This window comes from Ursus americanus, chromosome X, assembly GCF_024610735.1.
Source record: "Ursus americanus isolate L20-20 chromosome X, mUrsAme1.1.p, whole genome shotgun sequence".
NCBI lineage: Eukaryota > Metazoa > Chordata > Mammalia > Carnivora > Ursidae > Ursus > Ursus americanus.
The window spans coordinates 113,353,998-113,381,383 of record NC_142164.1 but is presented as its reverse complement, the minus strand read 5'-3'; the positions used below and the strand labels follow the sequence as shown (position 1 = coordinate 113,381,383).

The following is a 27,386-nucleotide window of genomic DNA, read 5'->3' as shown; positions in this document are numbered from 1 at the left end:
GTGGGGACCCCACGCCCACCTTGCTCTGTGCTGTCTTGGAAGCGCATGGAACACAGAGGAAGCAATGCAAATGTTATTTCACTGCATTATATAACAAAAGATGAGTTTGGGCAGTCCTACACCGAATTCAAATGTGTGCTAAAATTTATAAAAACGCACCAGAGTTTTCCTAGTCGAAGACAAAATGTCCTGTGTCTCTCTCTCCTTTTCCCCTGATCCTGCTCTCCAGAACAAACCGACGTTCACATTTTGGTGAGGATCCTTGCAGTCATCTCCCCAACCCTCCCCCCCAACACACATACACTCAAATACACACGCACACGCACACATACACACAACCCCACATGTGTTATATTTGTATCATTCATTTAAATCATTTTATAAATAACTTTCTCCCCCTGAATTTCAGTTTTGAAATTTTAAAGCACAGTCAAGAAATGATTTGGCAACAGTTAAGAAATCATAAGTTCCCTTCTTCCCACATAAACTTCTGCAATCCGTGTGCTAGGTTCTGCTGATGATAAAGCTGCCGAGTTCAGGAAGTTGGCCAGTTTCTTTCCTCCGAGGGTGCCCACTGACACAGGCTGCCCTCCCCGGCGCTGCAGGTGACCGAACGAGAGATTAGGACGGCGACAGAGCCCGGTAAGCCACTTCTATTCTCTTAACAAAGCTTTCCTACGAAATACGGGATTTGTCACTGACTCTGAAATAAGGTTTGGTGGCGAATGGTGTCACCACGGAAAGGGATGAATGGGGCCAGTAAGGATCAAAAGGTTAAGTACTGAAGCAACTCTCGGCGATAGGCAGTAAATGTTGAAAATCAAATGCAGTGGTCTTACGAATTCGAACAGGAGAACGAGCAAATTCCAAGTTAGGAGCTGACCATTGCTCTCTGGTCCTGCCAGAAACCATAGTCTCTTCTAGAACCAAAGGACTAGAAGTGAAGTGGGTGGCGGAAGTGTTTGTCCTTCGCTACCTCTCCAAAAACAGGACAAATTCTCATCTCACGTGCTCCAGTCACTCGCTAGGGCCTAGGGAAAGCCTGAAATGAATATACTCCTAGGAGTGTTCAGTATTAGCTGCTGCTTTTCTTAGTAGGGATTTTTAAGTGAACGTGTCACCATTTCACACTACAATCGTAGAAATGGTGACACGTAGGACAGCAGGTGATCAGTTTTTGTTACTGTCAAGAACTGTCAGATTGAAAAACAAACTTCACAATTTTAAGAAGTGCTGTGTTTTCTAAAACAGTCGGTGAGATTTGAGAGCAGTTGAAAAGTCTGATTTCAAGAGAATCTCATCTAAAATTTACCCTATATTGTTTTCATGCTCATTCAGTGCTCAGTAAAGTTCTTGAAGTTATTTATTTTTATAGCCATTTAGTGTATATTTAAGTTTTTGAAATGGATTTTCTTTTTTCTTTTTTTTTCAAGTTTTTACTTTATTTCCGGTTACGAAACCACGCAGTGCAATATTAGTTTCAGGTGTACATACAGTGATTCGACCCTTCCACACAGCACCCGGGGCCCCTCGCAGATGCACTTCTTAAAAGACCATCCGTGTGCTCTCTGGTTAAGAGTCTGTTTCTTGGTTTGCCTCTCTCTCTCTCTCCTCACCCCCTTTGCTCATCTGTTTTGTTTCTTAAATTCCACAAATGAGTGAGATCATGTGGTGTTTGTCTTTCTCTGACTTATTTCGCTTACCATAGTACTCTCTAGCTCCGTCCACGTGGCTGCAAAAGGCAAGATTTCATTCTTTTCGCTGGCTGAATGAAGTTAATTTTGAAATCCATGTGATGCCCATTTTAGATCTTGAAAGGAAATTAAGTCTGGACTGCAGTTTTATGATGCTTTATAAACGGACTATAGCGGCCCAACACGGCCACTGGCACATGTGGACTTGGGATCGGAGTTACCCGATTTTCACTTGGTAGGTGAAGCTGCTGTGGGAGCCACAGCCAATATCATTGTTATTATAAGTGAAGAGAGAATAATAACAAAATCAAACGAAGCTTGGAAACGTGTCCTGCCTCCCTCCCATTGGTGGTATAGGTGGAGGTCAAGGACCTCGCGGGCGCCTGGCCCCAGAGCAGAGGTTGTCAGCCTTGACTACGCACTAGAATCACAGGGGAAGCCCCAGACTGATAAAATCAGAGTGTCGGGGGCTGGCCTGGCCGTTCAGCTATCTCAACGTGAGCCTAGGAGCCACGGCCTTAGAACAGCACCCCACTGGCTCTTTCGGTCCTTCGCTTAAAGAGCACAGTCCTTTTGTAGGGGGTGAGAAGGTTCCAGGAAGACCCGAAGCTCCCTCATTAGTCCCTTGGTTGGATTTCAGAAAGCAAAGTAAAGGCTCCACGTGTGCCTTATCGGAAAAGCCAAGGCTATGGTTCAGGGCCAGGGCTGGTTCTCCAGGGCCTGCATCTCATCCCGCGGTACAGTGATCCTCAACACTGACGGTGGGGGGCGGGGGGGACGGAAGGCAGGCTCTTGGGAAACCCAGACTTAGGGAACATCAGGGCGTGTGCGCGGGGGAGGATGGCGTTACTCATGGTTAGTTTTTGAAAGTCAGTCGGAGATTATTTGTAAGGGCATCTTAGGGTCACCTCCAGAGTCCATGGAGGGGATCATCATTCCAGTGGAATGTCTTGACTTCAGCCGAGTTATTAAACAGAGCTGAGGGATTTGTTGTTTTTTAAACTCTTATCTCCAGTTTTTGACTCTTCTGGGCTATGAACACAGAGCAAATCTGAACGCAAAGCCCATTGGTTCTGGATCGGCATTAGCAAGTACGGGCCGTGCTGACTTTCCAGAGGGTTACAGATTGCTCCTGGTGCGTGCCTATGTCTACAGTCATGGGTTTCTAGTTGTTCTGTGACTTTACAGACATCTGGAAGTGCCTGGTGGTAGACCGATCAGTGCAGAAAGGCAAGGTGGAAAATCCACCCCCGGCATTTGAATCCTGAACGTTCCAGGTGTGGCTACGGGGTCTCTGCTGATCGTCAAAACCAGATCATTGCCAACCAGCTGCTTGCTTCCAGAACGACCAATTTGCTAACTCCTCAGGAAATTCTGGGCTTGGTTGCAGCTCTGCCACATACCATTTGAGTGACCTTGGGTAAATTAGCTTCTCTGAGCCTCAGGTTCCCCATCTGTAAAATGGGGGCTTAGAGTAGCACCCTCCGCACTGATTTTTATTGGGATTAAATACAACAGTGTGTGACTTGCACTGGTCCCAGTGTTTGCTTCCTCGTAAAGCACTTACCAAGTGCTCCCTACTGTATTGTCAGGAATTCAAGTAGCGTGATTTTTCATATTTCTATGTATAGGAAATCAGGATCCGTGTCTTCACTGACATGTGGCTTTAATGTGGTAGTGGTTTCTTTTCTCTTCCAACGCCATTAGTGAATCCATCAGATTTGGGATGGATAAAATATCTGTTGATTAATTGTATGTTTCATCTAAGGTGACAAATCCTGTCAACCATTTCTTTATTAATTTACTTTCATAATGTCTCCGTGGTCAACAGAGTCAACTGCAAATAAATCAAAACCCATAAAAATTAGAAATATGTCCAGTTTGGCAAAAAAAATCAGGTCTGGTTGAATGCCACCTCATCCCCAAACAGCTAAGTAATTCAATCGGGGGATTAATCGTGTTTTATAATCAATAGGTTCTCTTGACCCTTTAGCGTTGGGGGTTATCAGCGGGACGCATCCCGAGAAAGGGGGTACAGCTCTGGAGATGGTCTGAGGCAAAGGAAGCCTTTGAAGAGGGAGAAGGAAGGAGGCATCATTGCAGAAAGGCCGTTTGCAGCCTAGGAAGAAGATGTGGAAAGATAAAAAGCTGTTTTATTTCAGGAAGGCAGGCTCAGCCCCCACCCCAACCCCCAACCCCCACAGATGATTTTCGCCCGAGATTGTGAAATTGTGTAGGAAAACGTGCGGGACTGAGGTTAGCATCACCCAGTGGGGGCACTCCCTTTGCACCCAGCACGGTCCGTTTCTGTCCTGCCTACGGCCCTCAGCCCACAGGCGCGTTCTGGGGATGACCCCTCATGGTGTCCTCAGCCAAGGCAGACTTTTCTGAACCCTTCTTCAAACTGCACTGGTCTTTTAAAATTGTGTTTTCGGTGTCCATTGGTGTTGAAGCAGAGAAGGCAGATTTGAGGGAGGACTAAGGTGGGTTGTTCTCGTTGTGCTGTTTGGGTCCTTCAGAACCCGAAGGTGAGAACTGGTCTGTTGTGTGCCACGGACCCGACCAAAGAACGCAGTGTGCATGGATAATAGGAAAACAGTCGTGACATCACTTCCTCTGTAGCTAGCCACAGCGGTATTTGGCAGGGAGGGGGAAGTTAAGCAGACGTGTGTGTGTGTGTGTGTGTGTGTGTGTGTGTGTGTGATTCATATGCTTTCTTTAAAGAACGGGTCCTGACTTTTTCTGGGTGTTCCAAGGCAACACCCAGTGAGAGATCCGGACCACGCAGAGCCAGTCATCCTCGGGGAGCGTTCTAGGCGGGAGCTCACTGGCATGTCTGGACAAGGGCTTCTTCCGGCGGCTGGGCTTTGTCTGGGCGGTGGGTTCCACGGGCCGCTCCCAGGCACCACAGACTCGGTGGCTCAAAACAACAGAACTGTGTCCTCTCACCGTTCTGGGGGCCAGAAGTCCAAAAGCCAGGGGTTATCTGCAGGGTCGGCTCCTTCTTAGCATCTCAGAGGAAAATGTTCCAGGCCCTTCTCCTGGCTCCTGGCGGTGGCTGGCAGCGCTCCGTGTTCCTTGCAAACTTCCCTCTTCTTCTAAGGACATCAGTCACTAGACTAGGGTGCACCCTCACGCAGCATGGCCTCACTTTGACTGGATTCCATTGCTAAAGACCCTCCTTCCAAATCAGGTCACACTCATGGGTACAGACGTTAGAAGCTCACCTCTTTGGCGGGGTTACAACTGAACCTGCAACGCTCTCCTTTTCTGATCCTCGGCCTCCACCTCCACCGCTCCTGTTCCAAGGCTTCTCTTTCTGCCTGCGGCTACCTCCCCACCTTGCCCCGGGCCTGATCTGAGCCCCAGGGCCACACCGTGGGCAACCAGGGCTGGTTCCTCTTTAGAGAGTTCTTCTTTTCTTAGAAGGTACAGGGTCTAGGGCCCGTGACACTTTAAGGAAAGGTTTTGTTTTCTTTAAAATAGGAAAATAATATAATCCAGTCCAGATTGTGTTTGTCTTTATGCCAATGCGGTTGTAAAAGATAATTTTTACTTTTTATTATTATTTTTTTTAATGGATGAAGGGCCCCACAAAGGCCAAAGTGCTTTTGGGCCCATGAAATTCATACCTTGGCCCTGTTGACAACCACATTCTAGTTTCTGCTTTACCAGATATGCCGAGGAAAATTCAGGAATTGCTACCATGTCCCCAGTGAAGGAGATTTAAGTATTTTTAAAAATTTATTTATTTTTAAAGCGAGAGAGAGAGCGTGCACGAGCGTGTGCATGCATGCAAGCAGGGGGAGGAGCGGAGGGCGAGGGATAAGCAGACTCCGTGCTCAGCGCAGAGCCCGATACAGGGCTCGATCTCACAACCCTGAGATCATGACCTGAGCCAAAACCAAAGTCAGACACTTAACCGACTTTGCCACCAAGATGCCCCAGCAGATTTAAGTACTGATCCACAATCCCTTACCTGAAACCTGTGGGCCAGCATGGCATCGGAGTTCAGAATTCCTATTTTAGCAAGATGATATGGTACATATCTGATACATTACAAAACACTTCCAGTGGGTCCAGGTCAGGCACATGGCTCTTTCTGCCATGAAACAAGAATGCTCATGCTAAGTAGCTAAACACAGATAATAGTAGCCTTAGGTCAGTCCAGGTCAGGTGTTGCTGCCAAATCAGTTATAAAAACAGCACAAAGTCTTCTGGTGCTCACGTTTTTTAGGATTTCATACTTGCAGAGAGGGGACTGAGAATCTGTGCAAGACATGACGTGCATGAAGAAAAGAAACCATAAACCGCTGTCCTGGGTGTCACAGGCCTCATTCTATCCATCGCTGTGTCTGATGGTTTTCTTTTTTCTTTTTTCTTGTGTCGATTTCTCTCATGCTGGTTGAATTGCTCAGGTGAAGGGAACTGGCTATTTCATACTCAAGGGTGGGGCACCAAATAACTGATGAGAAGCTCCCGTTTCAAGGCCAGAACTTCCCAACAGATGAGTCTCTGCCTGAGATGAGCAGCTGTGAGTCGCTTTTGGTCAGAGCGGGCCAGCTGAGCACAGGTCTTTCCCGCCGTGCAGGGCTGAGGCCAGGGTGAGGAGAGTTGAGGCACTCGTTTGGGGGTGAAATTTCAGGAAGGGAGGATGCCCAAGAGCGCAGTAATCAAGATAAACAATATTGCAATGTTCTATTAAAAAAAATCAAACCGGCCGACTCCAGCCTGCAGGCTAGTTACCTGTGTTTGGTGAATAAAGTTTTATTGGAACCAGAGCTGCGCTCAGGGTGAGGCAAGCCAAGCGGGCCTCCTGAGGGCGGGGTTGGATTCTGTCTTTATTTAACATGTTGAATATTTAGCCCATCAGAGATTTCAAGTTGCCCACTATCTTGATGACAAAGTGCTGGGGTGCCCCCTTAAATGTGGCACCCACAACCCTGCTGCCGGGCTTGTCCGTTTTCCCAGGGAGATGCTGCAGTCTTCTGGGGGTGCTGGCGTGGGGGGTCTCTGCCGGAGAACTGACTTGTCTCTGCTGGGCCTCGGCCGCCTCCCGCTCGTCTGCCCGCTCCCGTCCTCCTCAGGTGCCCCGGGCCCGGTCTGGGGCAGGTGGTCCCTGTCTACGCCCTCTCGGACCTCGCGGGGCGTCCCGTCCTTGCCTAGCGCCTTAGCGGGAGCGTGGACCTGCCGGGGCGGGGGGGGGGGGGGAGGCAGACAGCAGAAGTGCCCTTTCTTCTGTCTCAGGTTCGGTTGTTTGCAGAGTTGCACTTTCTGTATTCCTCGCACAATTGCCTCTCTCCCCCTCTATTTGCAGAGCGGCCGTTTGTCTATTTGGGGGGCTGGGGTGCAGAGTGGCCATGTCTCATCTGCCGGGCTCGACGGTTTTTACTCATTGGTGACGCATTCGTGAGCATAATCCCCCGGGACCCTTCTCCTTCTGTCGGGCATCTGGCTCCGTGGCGGCGGCCAAGAGGAGGGGCTGGGCTGGGGAGGCGCAGCTCCTGCAGGGGTGTCGGGGTGTCTCGGGTCACGAGTGAGCAGGGGCTCGCTCCGCACCGCCTTGCCCAGCCCGTGGGCCTCAGCGCGGCCCCTGGGGGACATGACGGGGGCACTTGCAGCCCGTCGGCAGATGGCGAGGCTGCCGGTCCGCGTTTTCTCCTCGAGCCCTCGGCTCGCTGCCCGCTTGCACTTGCCACTCGGCCCGCCACGTGCTTTTCAGATTGAGGGTGTGTGGAGCGTCATCACCTCCCGTTCTTACCTCGGGGCTCCTGGAAGGGTGGAGTTAGGGACCTCGAGCTCCTCACTCGCAGATCTGCAGAACATGCTGGTCCCTTCCATGGCCTGACATTCACTTTAAGTTGCTTCAGACCCTGCCACACTCTGGCAGGCCATTTTCACCCTGAAGAAACCACCCGGGGCACTGCTGCCAGTTCTCCTCCTGGTCTCTAGCGCCCCCTAGAGGCCTTTCCGCTCCCCTGCTCGTTGTTGCCCGAGAGACCCCGGCTCTGAAGCAAGCCGAGGGGGCCTTTACTTGAGGCCGTACAGGACACCTCTGTCCTCTGGACCTGCCCAAGCAGGCCCCTAAAAATGCCTCTCCTGCCAACAGAGCTGTTCATCATGCGGAGGGAAGCGTCTCCGATCTGGCCTTACCCGGCCGTCTGTTCCTCATGGGCGTTTTTAAACATTAATTTTGAATGTTTTATTAATTGATACTTAAAAATCAGAGCAGGAACCTGACAAGCACTACCTCGGCCAGGTGATCACGGGCCACATCGACAGTGAGTCACCTTGCTACTCTGTGCCCTTGGTGTGATGGGGCTACAAAGGCACTTTACTTTTGTGGTCTTCCTCCCCAAGACCCATTATCCCAGTTTCACCATGAGAAAACCAACAGACAGATCCCAACTGAGGGACTGCCTACATACCCATCCTCTTCCCTGTATTTATTTTTCTCCATAGTAATTGCCATCATCTAACATGCTATCCTGTTGGGTAAGCTCCAAATGGGCAGGCATTTTAATCTATTTTGTTCATTGCTATATTCCCAACTTGAAAATAATTCCTGAAATAAAGTATATGCTTAATAAATATTTTTGAATGAATGAATAAATGGCTATAGAGCTTTTGAACGGCTGCACAGTATTCCCTGGTATGACCAGTACTCAAAGGCATGTGGATGATTCCTGATCTTTTGCTATTGCCAACAGCCTCACGTTGAACATCCTTGTGTGTCGTCATTTGCGTATGTGAGGGTCTATCTTTAGGATCTACTTCTAGGAATTGCTGAGTCTAGGTCTCCAATTTTTTTTAAGGTTTTATTTATTTATTTGAGAGAGAGAGAGAGAGAGAGCACAAACAGGGGGAGGGTCAGAGGGAGAGGGAAGGAGAAGGAGAAGCAGATTCCCCACCAAGCAGGGAACCCGATGCGGGGCTCCATCCCAGGACCCTGGATCATGACCCGAGCTGAAGGCAGATGCTTAACCGACTGAGCCACCCAGGCGGCCCTATGTCTCCATTTTTGATAAATATTACAAATTCCTTACTGTCTCAGAGGTGGCATTAACTGAGATTCCTGCCAGCAAAATATGAGAGCACCTGTTTCTCCATGTCCTCACCTACACAGTAGAATTGGTAAAAAAAAAAAAAAAAAAAAGTATCTCAGTGTAATTTTTTGAGTGAGGTTGAGTATCCTCTTACGTTTAAAGGCTTTTTGTGCTTCCTTTTCCTGTGAGCTGTCTTTCAATATGTCTTTGTCCATTTTTCTGTTGGGTTGTCTTCTCACTTATGCATAAAATGTCTTTACATGTCAAATCTCTTACTCCCTTACCTGTGATAAGGACTGCAAATAGTTTCTCCAAATTTATTGTTTCGCTTTTGGCATTGTTTGCCATGTTGTTTTGTGAGTAACTAGGCAATGCAATTAGACAATAAAAATAAATTAGACTGCATAAAGGGTATTAGGAAGATAATCATTATTTGCAGATGGTTTAATTGCTTACCCAAGAAAATCACTTGGAGAAACAGCTATTCTAAGTAACCAGAGAATTTAGGGTAGTGATTTGGTATAAAATTAATATGTGGAAATCAGTGGTCTTAATGTGTATCAGCAGGGACCTGTTAGAAGGTAAAATAGGAGTAATCCATTCACAAAAGGAGAACAATGAGCAGGACTTGCCCTATCAGATACCAACATCCCCTCCAACTGTAATTATTAAAACATGTGGTGCCAGCACATGAATGATGAACAGACTGATGAAGCAGACAGTCTAGAAACAGATCCAAATACACAAGAAAGCTAGTATATGATAAAAGGAGTACATCAAGTTGGTGAGCAAAAAATTATTCGAGAAATGATGTTGCACATCAACGAAACAAAAAAGCCGCCTACTGAGTGGGAGAACGTATATGCAAATTGTATGTCTGGTTAAGAGTTGATATCCATAAAGAACTTAACACCAAAAAATAGTCTGATTAAAAATGGGCAGAGGACCTGAATAGACATTTCTCCAAAGAAGACATACACACGGCCAACGGACACATGGAAAGATGCTCCACATCTCTCATCATCAGGGAAACGCAAATCAAAGCCACCATGAGATCTCACCGCACACCTGTCACAACGGCTAAAATACAACACACACCAAGAAACAAAAACAAAACCCAGAAAAACCCCAAACAGAACAAAAACCCATGTTGATGGGATGTGGAGAAAAGAGAACCCTCATGCCCTGTTGGTGGGGATGTAAATTGGTGCTGGTACAACCACTGTGAAAAAGAGTATAGAGGTTGCTCAAAAAATGAAAAATAGAAATACTATACGATGCAATAATTTCACTACTGGGTATTAACCCAAAGAAAACGAAAACACGAATTCAAAAAAATGCACACGCTCCTACGTTCATTGCAGCATTATTTACAATAGCCGAGATGTGGAAGCAACCTAAGTGTCCATTGTTAGACGAATGGTTAAAGAAGATGGAGTGTACACCCACAGCTATAAAAAGGAACGGGATCTTGCCATTTGCAACAACATGGATGGACCTAGAGGGTATTATGCTAAATGAAATAAGTCAAAAGAAAAATACTATACGACTGCATTTACATGTAGAATCTAAAAAAACAAAACAAATGAACAAATAAAAGAAACAGACCCATAAATACGGAGAACAAACTAGTAGTTGCCAGAGGAGAAGGTGGGGGGGGGGGAAATGAGCAAAATGGGCAAAGGGGAGTGGGAGGTACAGGTTTCCAGTTACGCAATCTATAAGTCACGGGGATGAAAGGTACAGCGGAGGGAATGTCGTCAGAGGTACTGTAATAGCGCCGTATGGTGGCAGACGGGAGCTACCCTTGTGGGGAGCACAGCGTAACGCATGGACTTGTTGAATCACTGTGTTGTACGCCTGAAGCTAATGTAACATTGTGTGTCAACTGTATTTCAGTAAAAATAAATACATAAATATGTAAATGATGTTGGGACAAGCAGGTCTCCATTTAGAAAAAAATAACGTGGGTCTGCAGCTCATGTTTTATGCTGAAACAATCCCAGTGGGATAAGATATTTCAGTGTAAGAAAATGAAATCATAAAATTACCAGAAAAAAAAGACGAGAAAATCGTCGTTGATAGAGCTGCAGTGTGGAATATCCTTTATGACATACACTACCCTGGATGATCTGATCCATACCTGTGGCTGTACTTGCCACAACTCACAAGTTCATCTCTCCGTGAGCACTCTCCTCTGAGCCAAAGGGCCATATATGTAACTGCCTACCAGACGTCTCCACGGCAAGACCACAAACTCAAATTTAACACGTCAAATTAATATTACTAGAAGCTTCAAACAATACCCATTCAGTAGCTCAGATTTCTGTAGTCAGAATCTGGGTGGGCTTGCCTGGGTTCTCTGCTCTAGATCTCATAAGGCCAAAATCGATGTATTGGGCAAGCTGGACTCTTACCTCCAGGCTCTGAGTAAGGATCCGTTTCCAAGTTCATTCAGGTCATCAGTCGAGTTCTTTGTGGCGGTAGCATGGGGGAGGGGGCATTTCCTTGCCGGCTGTCAGCAGAGCACCACTCTCAGCTTCTAAAGGCTGCCTGCATTCCTTCTCGGTAGTCCCCTCCACCTTTAAGTCAGCAAGAGTGAGTCAAATTATTCTCCTGCTTCCAGTCTCTCTGATTCTCCTTTCTGCTGCTAGCCAGAGAAAACTCTCTGCTTTTAGAGGCACATACAATTCAATTCGGCCCATCTAGATAATCTCCCTTTTGCCACATGACAGAGCGTGATGACAGCAGTAGTACCAGGGAGCGAAGGCCACAGGGGCCCTCTGGAAATTCTGCCTACCAAACCGGGTAAAGCAGGGCTTTCTTTTAGTAAAAGTGAAACATCAAGCCACGGCACCGAGATGGTGCTATATTTGAAAATAACTGAAAGTAACTGGAAATGCCTGGGAGTTCTGTTTCACCTGATTCTTCATCTCAGCAGGGGCTGGCTCTTCCTTGACTGCTATGAATTGGCAGTGATCATTGAGCCTCAGAATAATTACTATTCACATACTAAGGGTATGACAGTGACTGTTAGTTCATTAACCCTCAACTTTAGAAGAACTTAAAAAGGAAGCACTTACCTGGCTTAACTCACCAGAAGGATAGGAGTTGGGCTCCAGTGAAAAATACGATTTCGTGAAGGTTCATCTCTAGACCCAGTGAAATAAGATTTTGAGAGTTCTTTTGACCACAACCCTCATCACGCCAATCACATTAATCTGTTGATTGCACTGCATAACTACCAAAGGTAACATATTCAGCCCTCTGTTGAGAGAGAGCCGTAGAAAGTGAGGCGCCCTACTAAGTGTTACAGAGGTTACATGAAAATATAAAACATCATGGCTTCCCTACAGAAGTTTACAGTGTTAGCCAAAGAGTAGCTATTAATGCCAATGTTCATACGATAAGGGACAGAGGAGTACTGGTACCCATTCCACAAGATTTTTTTTTGAGTGCTGTCTACAATCAAGGTACTGTTCTGCCACAAAGACTTCAAAGTGAGGTTGTGTCGCGTACGGCTACTATTGGAATCAGAATGACTGGAATCCGGCTCTACAATGTGTCATCCTTCTGAAAGCCACTGAGGTGTCTGAGTTTGTTTCTCCCCTCACAAAATGTGGATAACTTAAACCTATCTCGTTGTGTTGCTCCGAGCATCAACGTGGGTGAGAAAATGTTTATGGTTAGCACACTACCTGATTCTTTGTTATCATTGTCAAGGTGTCCACTTCACGGGAGGAGAGAAGAGCTCGGCATATGTACCACCGTACCACTAGAGAGGTAGAGAAAGGCTGTGGGGGAAGGCCAGTAAGAGAAAGGGTTGTGTGAGAGATGGCTATGTAGGTAAGGAAGAGGTGACTTTGGCTTGGCGATCTCAGATGATGCCATAATGAAAGCTGGATCTGAGCTCTCCTTGGGATGGGCCAACTGTCATCAAGAGTTCTGCTGATAGGTGGAAGCTATGAATCTATAGCTTGCTGTGCTACAGATCTAGCATGAACCATAGCCATAGGCCAGCATCAGACCCGTTATGGTGGTGGGACATCTCGATGAATTCCTCTGCAAAAGCTTCCCAGGCTTTCTCATCATTACGATCTCAGATAGTTTCACCTTCTACTTCTTTGAGCACCATCAAGCTGAATGCAGTGAGAAATTAAAATTGTTCTGAACCTGGCACCGGGTGTTGTATGTAAGTGATGAATCCCTCAATTCTACTCCTGAAACCAATATTGGACCATATGTTAACTAACTAGAATTTAAATAAAAATCGCAAAAAGAAAAAAATTTTTTAAAGATTTAAATTATTCCGAACCTAATTTAACACAATTTGTTTAATTGGTAAGAGAATTCACACTTCATTTTTTTTAAGATTTATTTATTTATTTATTTGACACAGAGAGAGAGAGAGAGAGAGAGACAGCCAGCGAGAGAGGGAACACAGGCAGGGGGAGTGGGAGAGGAAGAAGCAGGCTCCCAGCAGAGGAGCCTGATGTGGGGCTCGATCCCAGAACTCTGAGATCACACCCTGAGCCGAAGGCAGACGCTTAACGACTGAGCCACCCAGGTGCCCCAGAGAATTCACACTTCGAAACACAGGCACATCAAGACATGCCTAGTAAACACTGCTACTCTAACATTGTGCCTCCACTTTTGATTTTCCTTAGGAAAACATGACCCTCCCGTCTTTGCTTCTGACCTGCCTTTTCCTGCTCATCTCTGATTCCTATGAGTTCTTCACCAAAGCAAATCATTCTAGAAGCTATCCTTGTGATGAAAGAAGACAAAATGGCTCTATTATTGCAGAGTGCAACAGTCGTCGACTGCGAGAAGTTCCCCAAACAGTGGGCAAGTATGTGACAGCACTAGACCTGTCTGACAATTACATCACACACATAACAAACGAATCATTTCAAGGGCTGCAGAATCTTACTAAAATAAATCTAAACCACAATGCCAATCCACAGCACCTGAATGAAAATCCTGATATAAACAAACATGGCATGAATATCACAGATGGGGCATTCCTCAACCTACAAAACCTAAACCAGTTACTGCTTGAAGACAACCAGTTATACCAAATACCTGCTGGCTTGCCAGGGTCTTTGAAGGAACTTAGTCTAATTCAAAACAACATAATTTGGGTAACTAAAAAGAATACTTCCGGGCTTGCGAATCTGGAAAGGCTCTACTTGAGCTGGAACTGCTATTTTGGCAATAACTGTGATAATAAAACTTTCGACATAGAAGACGGAACATTTGAAGGTCTTACAAATTTGAAGGTGCTGTCACTGTCTTTTAATAAACTTGTCCATGTGCCACCAAAACTGCCAGACTCCCTAAGAGAACTTTATCTTAGCAACGCCAAGATTAAAATCATCAGTCAGGAGGATTTCAAGGGATTGAGAAATTTAAGAGTGCTAGATTTAAGCGGGAACTGTCCGAGGTGTTTCAACGCCCCATTTCCCTGTACACCTTGTGAAGGAGGCTCTTCAATTCAGATCCATCCTCTTGCTTTTCAAACCCTGACGGAACTTCGCTACCTAAACCTCTCTAGCACTTCCCTCCGGAAGATTCCTGCAACATGGTTTGAGAATATGCATAAACTGAAGGTGCTGCATCTGGAATTCAATTATTTAGTCGACGAAATAGCCTCTGGGGAATTTTTAACGAAACTGCCCTCCTTGGAAATACTTGACTTATCTTTTAACTATGTAAAGGCAAAATATCCAAAATATATTACTATTTCCCAAAACTTCTCTAATCTTCAGTTGCTCCAGGCATTGCACTTAAGAGGTTACGTGTTCCAGGAACTTAGAGCAGAAGACTTCCATCCCCTGATGGGTCTCTCGAATCTAAAGACTATCAACTTGGGCGTCAACTTTATTAAGCAAATTAACTTTACCCTTTTCCAAAATTTCACCAACCTGACGGTCATTTACTTGTCCGAAAACAGAATATCACCCTTGGTAAATGACATCCGGCAAAGTGATGTAAGTGGCTCCTCTTCTCCAAGTCATGTCCTTAAGCCACGCTCAGCGGATGTTGAGTTTGACCCACATTCAAATTTTTATCATAACACCAATCCTTTAATAAAGCCACAATGTGCAGTTTATGGCAAAGCCTTAGATTTAAGCCTGAACAGTATTTTCTTCATTGGGCGAGAGCAATTTGAAGCTTTTCATGACATTGCCTGCTTAAATCTATCTTCAAATGGCAATGGTCAAGTGTTACATGGAACTGAATTTTCAGCTGTGCCGCATGTCAAGTATTTGGATCTGACAAACAATAGACTGGACTTTGACGATGACAATGCTCTCAGTGAGCTGCCCGAGTTAGAAGTTCTAGATCTCAGCTACAACGCACACTACTTCCGAATAGCAGGGGTGACGCACCGCCTGGGATTTATTCAAAATTTAACACAACTGAAAGTTTTAAACTTGAGCCACAACGGCATTTATACTTTAACGGAGCAAGACCTGAGAAGCATGTCCCTGGAAGAATTAGTTTTCAGTGGAAACCGCCTCGACATTTTGTGGAATGCTGAAGGTGACAAGTACTGGAAAATTTTTACAAGTCTCAGGAATCTGACACGGCTTGATCTCTCCTCGAATAACCTTCGGCGCATCCCGAACGAAGCTTTCCTGAACTTGCCCCAGAGTCTCACCCAATTATACATAAAAAATAACGTGTTAAATTTCTTTAACTGGACGTTACTCCAACAGTTTCCACATCTCCAGACGCTGGACTTGAGTGGAAACAGGCTATCCTCTTTAACTAACAGCCTCTCCAAATTCACACCTTCCCTGCGGACACTGCTACTGCATCGAAACAGGATTGCCCACCTGCCTGCCAACTTTCTTTCCGAAGCCAGCAGTCTGATCCACCTCGATCTGAGTTCCAACCTGCTGAAGATGATCAACAAATCCACGCTTCAAACTAAGACCAACACCAGTTTAGCCATTTTGGAACTAGGTAGAAACCCTTTTGACTGTACCTGCGACATTGGAGATTTTCGAAGATGGATGGATGAAAATCTGGACGTCACAATCCCTCGGTTGACAGACGTCATCTGTTCTAGTCCTGGGGATCAAAAAGGGAAGAGCATCGTGAGCCTGGAGCTAACGACTTGTATTTCCGATACCATCGCGGCGGTGCTGTGTTTCTTCACGTCCTTTATCACCATCACTGTGATGTTGGCTGCCTTGGGTCACCATTGGTTTTACTGGGATGTTTGGTTTATCTATCATGTGTGTTTAGCTAAGGTAAAAGGCTACAGGTCTCTTTCCACGTCCCAAACTTTCTATGATGCCTACGTTTCTTATGACACCAAAGATGCCTCTGTTACCGACTGGGTGATAAATGAGCTGCGCTTCCACCTAGAGGAGAGCGAAGGCAAAAATGTGCTCCTCTGTTTAGAGGAGAGGGATTGGGACCCGGGATTAGCCATCATTGATAACCTCATGCAGAGCATAAACCAAAGCAAGAAAACCATATTCGTCTTAACCAAAAAATATGCCCAAAACTGGAACTTTAAGACAGCGTTCTACCTGGCGCTGCAGCGGCTCATGGATGAGAATATGGATGTGATTATATTCATTCTGCTGGAGCCGGTGCTACAGCATTCTCAGTATTTGAGGCTGCGGCAGAGGATCTGCAAGAGCTCCATCCTCCAGTGGCCTGACAACCCCAAGGCAGAAGGCTTATTTTGGCAGAGTCTGAAAAATGTGGTCTTAACTGAAAACAATTCCCGGTATAACAATTTGTATGTTGATTCCATTAAACAGTACTAACTGATCTTAAGCCACGGTTCACCAACATAATAAAAATGCAAAGCAATTACCCTTCTGTCTTAGGTATTTATTACTGAGTAACAAATTACTCCCAAACTTAGTGGCTTACAGTAACACACTCTGTGATCTTACCGTCCCTGGTCAGGAGCGCAGGCAAGGATTGGCTGAGGCCTCTACTCAGCGTCTCTGAAAGGCTACAGGCTAGGTGTCATCGGTAAGGGCCACAGGCATCTCCCGGGCTTAGGATCCGCTTCCAAGCTCAAACTCATGTGGTTGTTTGCAGGGTTCAGTTCTTCCCGTGCTGTCAGTCAAAGGCTACTCTCCGTTTCTGGCCACAGGGACCTCTCCCATGCGGCAGCTTGCTTCATCAAAGCCAGCAAGAGAGAGAGGTTGCTAGCAAGATGGAAGTTACCACCTTTGATAATCTAATCAGGGAAGTGATATCCCATCATTTGGGCCATATTCTGTTTGTTAGAAGTAAATCACAGGTCCTGCCAGCTCCGTGGGAGTGATCACCTCAGTCCAGGGAAACTAGTCTATGACCAAAATGGCTGCGGTTGGCCTGCCATCTTGGTCAGAGATCGTGAATACTAGGAGGCAGGGATTATTGTGGGCCAGTTTAACACTTGGCTTACTACACCTTCTTTTCAAATCTAAAAACTTTTGTAACTATAACTCATGGTTCTAATGTTAACTTGCTATTTAGATTTAGCGTATGTCCATGGCTACATGGTTATATTATGCTGTGGTTGCATTAGTCTTCCTTTTACAATTACTTTCATAAATATTGGCTATAATATTTGACCTCTAAGGTTTAGATGCCATTTAAAGGCTAAGATGGATGTTTTCAGGTGTTTTTTATTTCTTTTTCTTTTTTTTTTTTTAAAGATTTTATTTATTTATTTGACAGAGACAGCCAGCGAGAGAGGGAACACAAGCAGGGGGAGTGGGAGAGGGAGAAGAAGCTTCCCGCGGAGCAGGGAGCCCGATGCGGGGCTTGATCCCAAGACCCCGGGATCACGCCCTGAGCCGAAAGCAGACGCTTAACAACTGAGCCACCCAGGCGCCCCGGTGTTTTTTATTTCTTAACCATTTTTTTAAAAAGTATGCAGCCAAATTAGAAACATTTGAAGTATCTGCCGATTGCCATTGCTGGAAATTTTGAATGATTAAGAATACCTCATTTCATAGGATGAGCATATGATAAATATACAGTAGGGAAATAGATCTATAATGTAAAGAAATTGCCATCTACACTGGATTTTGGGGGAATACTTAAAAAAAATATATTTGGTAAAAACCAAAGGGCATGAGGCACCTGGGTGGCTCAGTTGGCTAAGTGTCTGCCCTCAGCTCAGGTCATGATCCCAGGGTGAGTCCCAAGTCCCAAGAGCAGGGAGCCTGCTTCCCCCTCTCCCTCTGCCTGTCGCTCCCCATGCTCGTGCTCTCTCTCTTTGTGTCAAATAAATAAATAAAACCTTGAAAGAAAAAACAAAGGGCAAAAAGTTTTGATGATGTTCATGTATTAAGGTAATTAATAGAGGAATTAATTCTATCTTTACTCCCTACCCAGAAGACAAAGTCAGAATGCCTACCTGTTGGTGCCCTTCAGCAATTCTCCCAAATGAAACAACTTTGGCTCTCTCTGCCACCTCTACTACCCCCATGGTTCTTCTGCCACAGTTTATGGCATCCTCCCTCCACTACAGGTATGAATCTTGAAGAGGCACCTCAGGAAATTTACCTGAAAATAACTGGAAATTAGCCAAGCTTTAAAAAATCCCTTCAGAAGGAAAGGAAGAAAAATCCCCAATGCACCATCCAGCCTTAAGTACAGTCTCAGTTCATCTTGCAGGATGAGTCATCTTTAATTTTGTGTTTTTAAGGAATTGAACAACATAGGGGTGTCTGAGTGGCTCAGTCGGTTGAGCGTCCAACCCTTGATTTTGGCTCAGGTCATGACCTCAGGGTCCTGGGATCGAGCCCTAGTTGGGCTCCGTGCTGAGCGTAGAGTATGCTTGAGATTCTCTCTCTCCCTCCTCTGCCTCTGCTCGTTCTCTCTCTCTAAACAAAAAACAACAACAGCAACAACAACAACAAAAAACCCCCAAAAAAAGAACTGAAGAAAATGGTATGTCATGGTGTTATTTAATAAGGACAAAGTGGAAATCAGCACAAGTTTGCCAAGGGCAATTTTAGCTTTGTCACATCAGACCCTGTTTTGTGACCATGATATGTATAGGAAGATATTTATGCTTGAGTTTGTTGAGGCATGGGGACAAATATCTAAAAGCAGGATCATTCCAGGAAGCTACACCCTCAAAAGAATGGCGGGGGGCAGTTAGAGCTCATTTCTGTGGAGGCCATGTTCGTTTGTTGTCTGGTAGAAGCTCATTCATTTGTTTCCTGATTGTTTCATAAAAGAAAAAGGTAGAATGTTCAGTAGCATTAGTAATTACGGATCACTAGTGAAGGCTCACACACCTGGCAGTGTTCTGTTGACAGAATCAAAAGTTGATGAAGGTCATAATCAGTTTTCCCCTCCAAGGTATTTGCAAATATTACAACTGGATTGATTTCTTTTTTTTTTTAAGATTTTATTTATTTATTCGACAGAGATAGAGACAGCCAGCGAGAGAGGGAACACAAGCAGGGGGAGTGGGAGAGGAAGAAGCAGGCTCATAGCGGAAGAGCCCGATGTGGGGCTCGATCCCATAACGCAGGGATCACGCCCTGAGCCGAAGGCAGACGCTCAACCGCTGTGCCACCCAGGCGCCCCAAACAACTGGATTGATTTTTGAGGGCCACCATAGCAAAGTACCACAAACTAGGTGGCTTAAAACAGTACAACTTTATTGTCTCATGGTTCTAGAGGCGAGAAGTCTGAAATCAAGGTATCTGCAGGGCCATGCTCCCTCTGAAACCTTGATGGGAGGATCCCTCCTCGCCTCTTCTAGCTTCTGGTGTTTGCTGGCAATCCTTGGTGTTCTTTGGTTTGTAGACGCCATCGCTCCAGTCTCTGCCTCCAATGTCACATGGCTGTCTTCCTTCCACGTCTCTCTCCTCTTCTTATATGGACACCAGTCCTATTGGATTAAGGGTCCACCCTACTCCAGTGAGACTTCATCTTAGCTAAGAACATCTGCAATAGCCCTATTTTCAAAAGAGGTCACATTCTGAGATACTAGCCGTTAGGACCTAGACATAAAATTTGAGGGGCGTCAGTGGACGCAGTTCACCCCGTAACGAGCATGGCTTTTCTTCTTGTGAAGTTCCTCAGAATTCCTTGAGAGTTGAAAATGCCCTTGTGAATGGGAAAGTCATTTATGACTATTGAAAGAATAAAGGCAGTTTCCCTCTCAGCTATTAATAAAGCTATTATGGTGATATGGCCAGGTTTCCACTGTCATTATCCTTGAACTTAAAGCCATAATAGTGGACATTATTTCCAATGAGTACAAAAGAAGGTCACACAGGTGTGTTCTCTTCCCCTCTGCCCTTGAGCGCCTTTAGGGAATGGGGGAATTGATGAAGCCCCATGTCTTACTCAGCAATCGTGTAGTCTTGGAGGATTCGAGGCAGGGGATAACTGCTTTGAACCCGAAGGGGACATCTCAGGACTTCCTGTGTTAATGACCCAAAATGGAAAATGGTCTTTATAAATGTCCCTCCAGTGCACAAAGAGGCTAGATTTCAAATTCATAAGATACTAACAAAAACAGAAACCAAAACACCACTTATGATAGCAGAATTTTGCCATTGGGAAGCTGTTTGAGCCTTTTTATTTCTTTTCTAGTGAGAAATGCATTTCCAGGAGTAGGACGAAAAGACCCCTCTGTCTTATCTTCCCAGTCTTCCTCTCCTTTGACAGTGTATCTGGACTGTTTTAGGGATAACTGCCCAGTTATCTCAGGACTGATAACACCAGCAGAGCAGAGATGATCAAGACTAATGTCTGGGTTTGCGAGAAAAGCCCCAAACACAGCTGCCCGAGCCAGAGACCTGAGGCTCCTTGTTAACTCCTTCATCTCACTTCACACCCAACCATTCATCAAGCACTCTCTTTTTTTTTTAAAGATTTTATTTATTTATTTGACAGAGAGAGACAGCCAGGGAGAGAGGGAACACAAGCAGGGGGAGTGGGAGAGGAAGAAGCAGGCTCTCAGCAGAGAAGCCTGACGTGGGGCTCGATCCCAGAACGCCGGGATCACGCCCTGAGCCAAAGGCAGACGTTTAACCGCTGTGCCACCCAGGCGCCCCTCGTCAAGCACTCCTGATTCAACTGCCTAAATTTCTTCCCCACCCATCCTCCATCTCCAACTGTATCGTCGACACCCCTTGTCCCGACCGGCATTTCCCATTGGCTTCGGCCTCTCCAATTCCATTCCAGCAGCCGAGGGATTCTTGTAAAAGGTGTGACTTCCGAATGAAGTCTAAAACCTTAACTCCTGAACAAGATGCACAAGGCCCTCTATGACCTCCCATTTCCTGCCCCTCCAGCCTCTGCTCTAAGCACCCCCATCACTAGCCTTTCGTTTATGCTGAGAACAGCGCCCACACACATACCACTGCCCTGAGTCACCTCTTCCTCCAGACTTCACTTAGCTAATTCCTGCTTATCCGAGAGGAAGAGGTTAAACGTCACGTAGAGAGGCTTTCCCCTAACTTGCAAATTTCACTTAGGTGCCCCCTTATACTACCATCTTAGCATTTATCACGAGTGTGGTTGGGTAGGTAATAGTGAAATGGGTGGAGTGGTATTAACACATGGGTGTTCCTTTAGACTGTAGGCTTCAGAGACGAGGGAAGTTGCCTTTTGCCGATCACTCTGTCCCTAATGTCCTTTACCATGCCTGATACATAATAAGGGTTCTCCATAAATACTTTTCAGATGATTGAATGAAGGTTCAGAGAGACTTCTCGAGCTGCACACTAGGACAGATGCTGTACGAGTAGGAGGTCACGCTGTCAAATGTCACACTGCGGCATCTATGCAGGGGGCAGCGCTTCTTCCCCTTTCATTTTCCCCTTCCCCACTCCCAGTAGCAAGCGTGCTGGTCATCTCTTGGGGACTACACGGTGCCAACAATCTTGGAGGCCATGACGCTGATTCCATGAGGCTCTGAGCCTGGCCAAGAGTCATTTCCTTTCTTATCTGAATGTTGGGCTGTGGTTCAGAGCAAGTACAGCACAAAGAAGGAGCCAAGGGAAGAGGTCATGAATCAGAGGAAGTTGGCTACAACTATGTAGAGATCATGTGATGGTCCATAAACAAATACATCATATCAGTGAGTCTGAAATCAGGCTCGTGGAAGGTGGCTCCTGACTGTACCAGCAGGGCTGGTTTGCAGGTTCTGCGGCACCATTCGGAGCAAAGTTTCCCCAAGCTAATCCCATACCATGTTAGTAAGCACTCCACCAAAAATGTTTCCGAGGTCAAATAAGTTTGGGAACTGCGTGGTTATTATAGTATTTCTAATAGGCATTGTGATCTCCAAGAGGGAGCGATATTACACTGTGTCGCAAACTTGTTTGACCGTGGATTCTTTTTGTTGTTGTTTGCAAGGCATCTGCTGGAACTAATGTTCCCTCTTTCTCTTTGGAAATGCTGATTTGAAGGCCCGATAGAGGATCAGCTAACCTGATGAGCTGTATGTTGATAGTCACTATTCCGACATGGACTGTTTTGTTTTAAAAGCAGAAAGAAGGGGCGCCTGGGTGGCTTAGTCAGTTAAGCGTCTGCCTTTGGCTCAGGTCATGATCCCAGGGTCTTAGGATTGAGCCCTGCATCGGGCTCCCTGGTCAGTGGGGAGTCTGCTTCTCCCCCTCTCTCGTGCTCTCTCTCAAAAAAATAAAATAAAAGCAGAAAGAAATAATAATTTAGGCCACATGCCTTGAGGCTTTTATAGCCCAGTGATTGGCTCCTTGAACTAGGCCTACTAGGTCTCCAGAGGGGACATCATTGCTTCTAAAGAGAGAAGTGACAATAAAGCAGGTTACAAGCAGAAGCAGTAAAAATAGATTCTTCTTTAGGATGAAGTGGTTCATGTTCATTTCTAAAACATTAGTAGCCATGTAAAGGGTAATTTTAGTACTTGGCATGAACTGAAAACAGACATGATACTTCCACTGATTGGGCTAACCTTGGCTGTGGCTGAACGAGCTCTCTAGTGACTTAAGGAATATTGTGGCTTCGAAGATGTTGAATCCAGTGGGAATGACTACAGCGGTTAGTCTCTGATCTTGAAAGAATTTCCACTGTTAAATCAGCAAACCAGATCCAAGTTTGGATACTCTAGCGATACTGCTTGCATTGCAAACCACTATGAAATGTGGACATGTATGTTTCATGTACACATACAGATATATGTGGAGAACTATATAAAGATGGTCATTATTGACTGATTAGTAGATATTAAGTATTAAGTGAATGTAATTTCTTTTAAAGATTTATTTATTTGAGTGAAAGAGAGAGAGAGCAGGGGCAGCAGCAGAGGGAGAGGGAGAAGCAGACTCCCCGCTGAGCAGGGAGCCTGATGCAGGGCCCCATCCCAGGACCCAGAGATCATGACCTGGGCTGAAGGCAGACACTTCACCGACTGAGAAACCCAGGCACTACCCCCCAATTTACTAAATTCTTAAAAGACTTCAAGTCTCTATCCAATAGCTATAGATTATAAAAAGTTGACCGCTTTTGTCCTTAAACTTGGGAAAAACAAGAGAGGGTTTATGTATATCTGTTTCCCAAAAGTGGCTCGTTTGGAGGAGAAAGCGAAATGTTCACCAGTGTTTATGGGTGACAAAGCCCTCTTGATATTCGATTCCGTCTGTTCCAGTTCGGCCTCGGTGGCTGCCATTTGCAAACCGAACCAGTGGAACCCTCCGTAGTTCCACATAGGGTAACACCAGAAATGTGAACAGCATTCTATGAACAGCAAGAACAGAAATCTATGAACAGCAAGAAGGCATGTGTAGAGAACCCATCTGTAGTGAAACTGTGGGGTAAGGAAACCAGCTGAGGACTGGGAGTCTCCAGGAACCCAAGTGGCAGCCTCATATCCACAATTAACCTTGGGTTTTCTCATGGCCTATAGGGGATTATAAAAAAAATAGGGGGGGCCTGGGTGGCGCAGTTGGTTAAGCATCTGACTCTTGGTTTCGGCTCAGGTTGTGATCCCAAGGTCCTGGTGAATAAGGAAAGGGTTAAGGTATAGGCAGGGAGAGGTAGGGGTCCCCTGGCTGGGCTCTGAGACTATTCCTGGCAGGCAGAAGCACTAAGCCAGAGTGAACAAGAGATAAGGAAACAGAACCCCTGGCCCCAGGTGTGAGGGAGTATTTTTCTTTGGAGGCTACAGTGTAATCATAGAAAATGGCCAAACCGCAAAGAATTAGTCACTAAGGGTGTTACCAATAGTCCTGGCTCAGAGCAAGACGGCCCAAGAATCTCAAGGCCACAAGCTTCCCGGTCAGTTCTCCATAAACGACCGCCAGCGACAGCCTTCCATGGCAACCCATTCGGGGACCCCTGTCACTGTCGAGCTCTTTTCTTTCCTTTCTGCTCTCACCTTCACTTAATAAACCTTCCCTTCACTTCACCCTTTTGTGTCGGCGAGGTTCATTCTTCGATCTGTGAGACAACACCCCTGCGATCCTGTAGCGCTGGGATGGAGCCCCCACGTGGGGCTCCACGCTCAGCAGGGAGTCTGCATGACATTCTCTCTCCCTCTCCCTCTTCGAGTTCTCCTTCTCTCTTTAAAATAAACAAATCTTTTAAAAAATAATAGAAATAATAGCCATTTGGTATATTAAATGTATTAAATGTATCCTATCTAGTCTTTACCGACCCCCTCCACTGTGAATATCACCATTCCCATTTACGGGTGACAAAGCAGGTTCCAAAAGGGAAAGGGACCTGCCCTAGCCGACAGAGCTCTGTGTCAGAGTGACGATTTGTACCTAATTTTTATTTGCTTCCAAACCTAAACTTCTTGCACTTCCCTCTGTCTCGCGTCCTGCTGTTGTAGAGATCAAATCAGATAATAGGGTGTAATGCACAATGCCAATGTAAGAGATCAGTAGCATAAATGCCCTCCCGCCATCCCTTAATTGGAAAAGTACTATGTGTCTTTTGAGTCCTCTTTTTATCACATATCATCTTCTCTTTGAAGCAGTGGTTTTTAAACGTTGGCGTGTGCATCGGCTGGAGGGCTTATTAAAGCAGTCTGGAGGGCACCTAGGTGGCTCCGTCGGTTGAGCATCTGCCTTCGGCTCAGGTCATGATCTCGGGGTCCTAGGATCGAGTCCCGCGTCGGGCTCCCTGTTCAGCAGGGAGCCTGCTTCTCCTTCTCCCTTTGCGCCCCCACCCCCCGCTTGTGGTTCTCTCTCTCCCAAATAAATAAAAATCTTTTAAAAAAATAAAATAAAAATAAAAGTCTGAGGCAAGCCTGAGAATTTGCATTTCCAACACGTTCCCAGGTGCTGCTGCTGGTTGGGGACGGCACTCTGAGAATCACTGGTATAAACATCACCCGAGTCGCACACTCAAAATCAATGATTTCCACCTCCACATTGGATAGTACTTTGCTCCTACATCAGTGCACTTCTTTGTTCTGTCTTGGACAGAGTCATCTCCTCTCCCTCCCCGACGAGATTATAAATTCCTTGAAGGCAGGGACCACAATTTACTCATAGCTACAGTATTACCCAGAGTGTCAAGCACAGTGAATCTTGGCTAGCAGTTTTTTAAAAAAATGTAGAATACAATTCTGGAAGATGATCCAATAAATATCACTATCACCAATTATCACTAATAATATCATTCTTATATAAATGACATGCACATCAGCCTTTGCAGAAGGCTCTTTCAAGACTCACATGCACACGGCCCCAAGGATCCCATACGCTACTAGGCGAGCGCGTCTCCCGCGCTCATCACCCCCACCAGCTACAACTGAGGGCCGAGCCCTTTCTGCCTCTGGCTCTGCTGGCAGGAGGTCGCCGCCGCCAGGGGGCTTGCGGCTCTTTCCCGGGGCGGGGGGGGGGGGGGGGTCCACGTCAATCACTCGCTGCAGCCAATAGGTGGCAGCAACACTCTGCCTACAGCTTTGGGATTCGCTTCACGGAGCGTTCAGGGCGTGGAAGGCTCATTGTTGACTCTCAAACAGGGCTTCTCACCTGCCTGTGGACTCACATTTTCCTCCAAGCAGCGCTACGACAGCTGGGAGCAAACGTGTTGGAACTAAGAGAGCTCAGGAAAGGCTGGTTCTACTGCAAATCGGAGAATGGGCTCGCTCTCATTAAAAACAAACAAACAAAAACACGTTTTGGGGGGCCCTATTCCTACACTGTTTGTCCAGCAATGTCTTGGCTTAATCAATTTAGACATCAACTGGTAAACTCAAGTGGAAGTTTCTAATTGGCTCTGGGTGATGTCACACGAGGCTGGGAGAACTGGTTTTCTAAGTGTGCTGCTTCTTAATCCCTGAAACATCTAGAAGAAAAAAGCTGTGAGCCCTTTCACTTCCTGCCGAACCAGGGCCTTCACTTGTAAGTGGATACGAAGCTTTTCCCAAACGCTCTTTATAAACAACAGAAAACCCAAGAAACAGCAATGCGAAGTGGGAGCGAGGAAAATAAACCGCCGTTTCCGCTCGGCCCTTGGCTGTACCTGGAAACCACCTGGGAGTTTCATGCCCCCGCGCAGACGCCAGGGCCCCGCCCCAGGTTCTGATGAACTGGTCTGGATACCACCTGGGCGCCTGGAGTTTGAAAGATCCGCAGGTGATGTCAGCATGCGGCCAAGATGGAGCGCCATTGTTCGGTGTGCGGCCTTGGCTCCCGTGTTACTGAAATCCTCACACCCACGGACGAGTGTAGATTCCTTATGCCTGGAGCACATTTAAAATAAAACCCAAGGCTTAGTAAGAGAAAGTTAGCACAGGGTCAGAGGGATGGGAACCGGATTGAAACTGAGCATAAAGCAAAGTCGGGTGTTTTTTTCTTCTCCCTCTCTTTCGAATTGCCATCACTAACCGCCCCCAAAGAATACAGGCTTATTATTTACTTTATCCATTTTGGAATGAAGCACTTGTATTTGCCGGCCTTCAAACACTTCCACGTTGTCTAAGGGGGGGGTGCACCCTGATTTGCAGTGTTCGCCAGTTTCCACCGTGTAAATACTCCCCCCGCGGCTGATTGCAAGCTACGGAGGTGACACCAGAGAATACGGAATGGGGGACTCACGACCGATCACATCCCCCCCGCCCCGTCTTCCCGAGAGGGCCCTTTATGCTGATCCAGGGCGGCTCAGAGAGACTGGAACCAATTGCTGAAGGCCACCGAGTAAGGAACCTATAAAATGGATATGGTGGGCAGAATAACGGCTCCCCCAAAGATGTCCACATCCTAATCCCTGGAACCCGAGAGTATGTTGGTTGCAGGTAGACTTAATGCTGCTCGCCAGCGGGCCTTAAAGGAGGGAGAGTCTGAGTTAGCCGGGTGGGGCCGGTGTCGTCACAAGGGTCCTGAGCCCTTGCACGTGGACGGAGAGGGCGCGGAGCAGGAGACCGGAGGGAAACGGCATTGCGGGCGGAGGATGGAGAGAGGCACCATGGCTGTCTTTGCAGGTGGAGCAAGAGGCCACGGGCCAAAGGGCAAGAAAGGAGATGCACCCCCAGAGCCTTCAGAGAAGTACCCAGCCTGAAGTCACTTGACTTTGGCCCAGCGAGACCTGCCTGGGACTTTGACCTCGGGAAGCGTAAGAGCCTATGTCTGTGTGGCTTAAGTTGCTAAGCCTGTGACAACTGTTCCCGCGGCCGAAGAGCCAAGCTGGCAGTTAGTCCCCCTCCTCCTTC

The 27,386-nt window shown here is 46.4% G+C and overlaps 1 protein-coding gene and 1 long non-coding RNA gene across 2 annotated transcripts; one reads left to right on the top strand and one right to left on the bottom strand.

Moving 5' to 3' along the window:
- The first annotated feature begins 486 nt into the window (after positions 1–486).
- TLR8 (toll like receptor 8) lies at positions 487–16,580 on the top strand. The gene is made up of 2 exons (XM_087859530.1): positions 487–642; positions 13,408–16,580. The coding sequence occupies exon 2, from the start codon at positions 13,414–13,416 to the stop codon at positions 16,531–16,533; it is 3,120 nt and encodes a 1,039-aa protein (XP_087715656.1). The 5' UTR covers positions 487–642; positions 13,408–13,413; the 3' UTR covers positions 16,534–16,580.
- Positions 16,581–19,109: 2,529 nt separating this feature from the next.
- On the bottom strand, positions 19,110–26,749 carry LOC148107013 (uncharacterized). The gene is made up of 2 exons (XR_015723293.1): positions 26,201–26,749; positions 19,110–20,157 (listed from the first exon to the last, which is right to left on the bottom strand). It is a non-coding gene; the product is annotated as an uncharacterized LOC148107013 (long non-coding RNA).
- Between the last annotated feature and the right edge of the window lie 637 nt (positions 26,750–27,386).

Excerpts from the sequence above, each read along its gene's own strand:
- TLR8 (XM_087859530.1), top strand. The coding sequence starts at position 13,414 with ATGACCCTCCCGTCTTTGCTTCTGACCTGCCTTTTCCTGCTCATCTCT.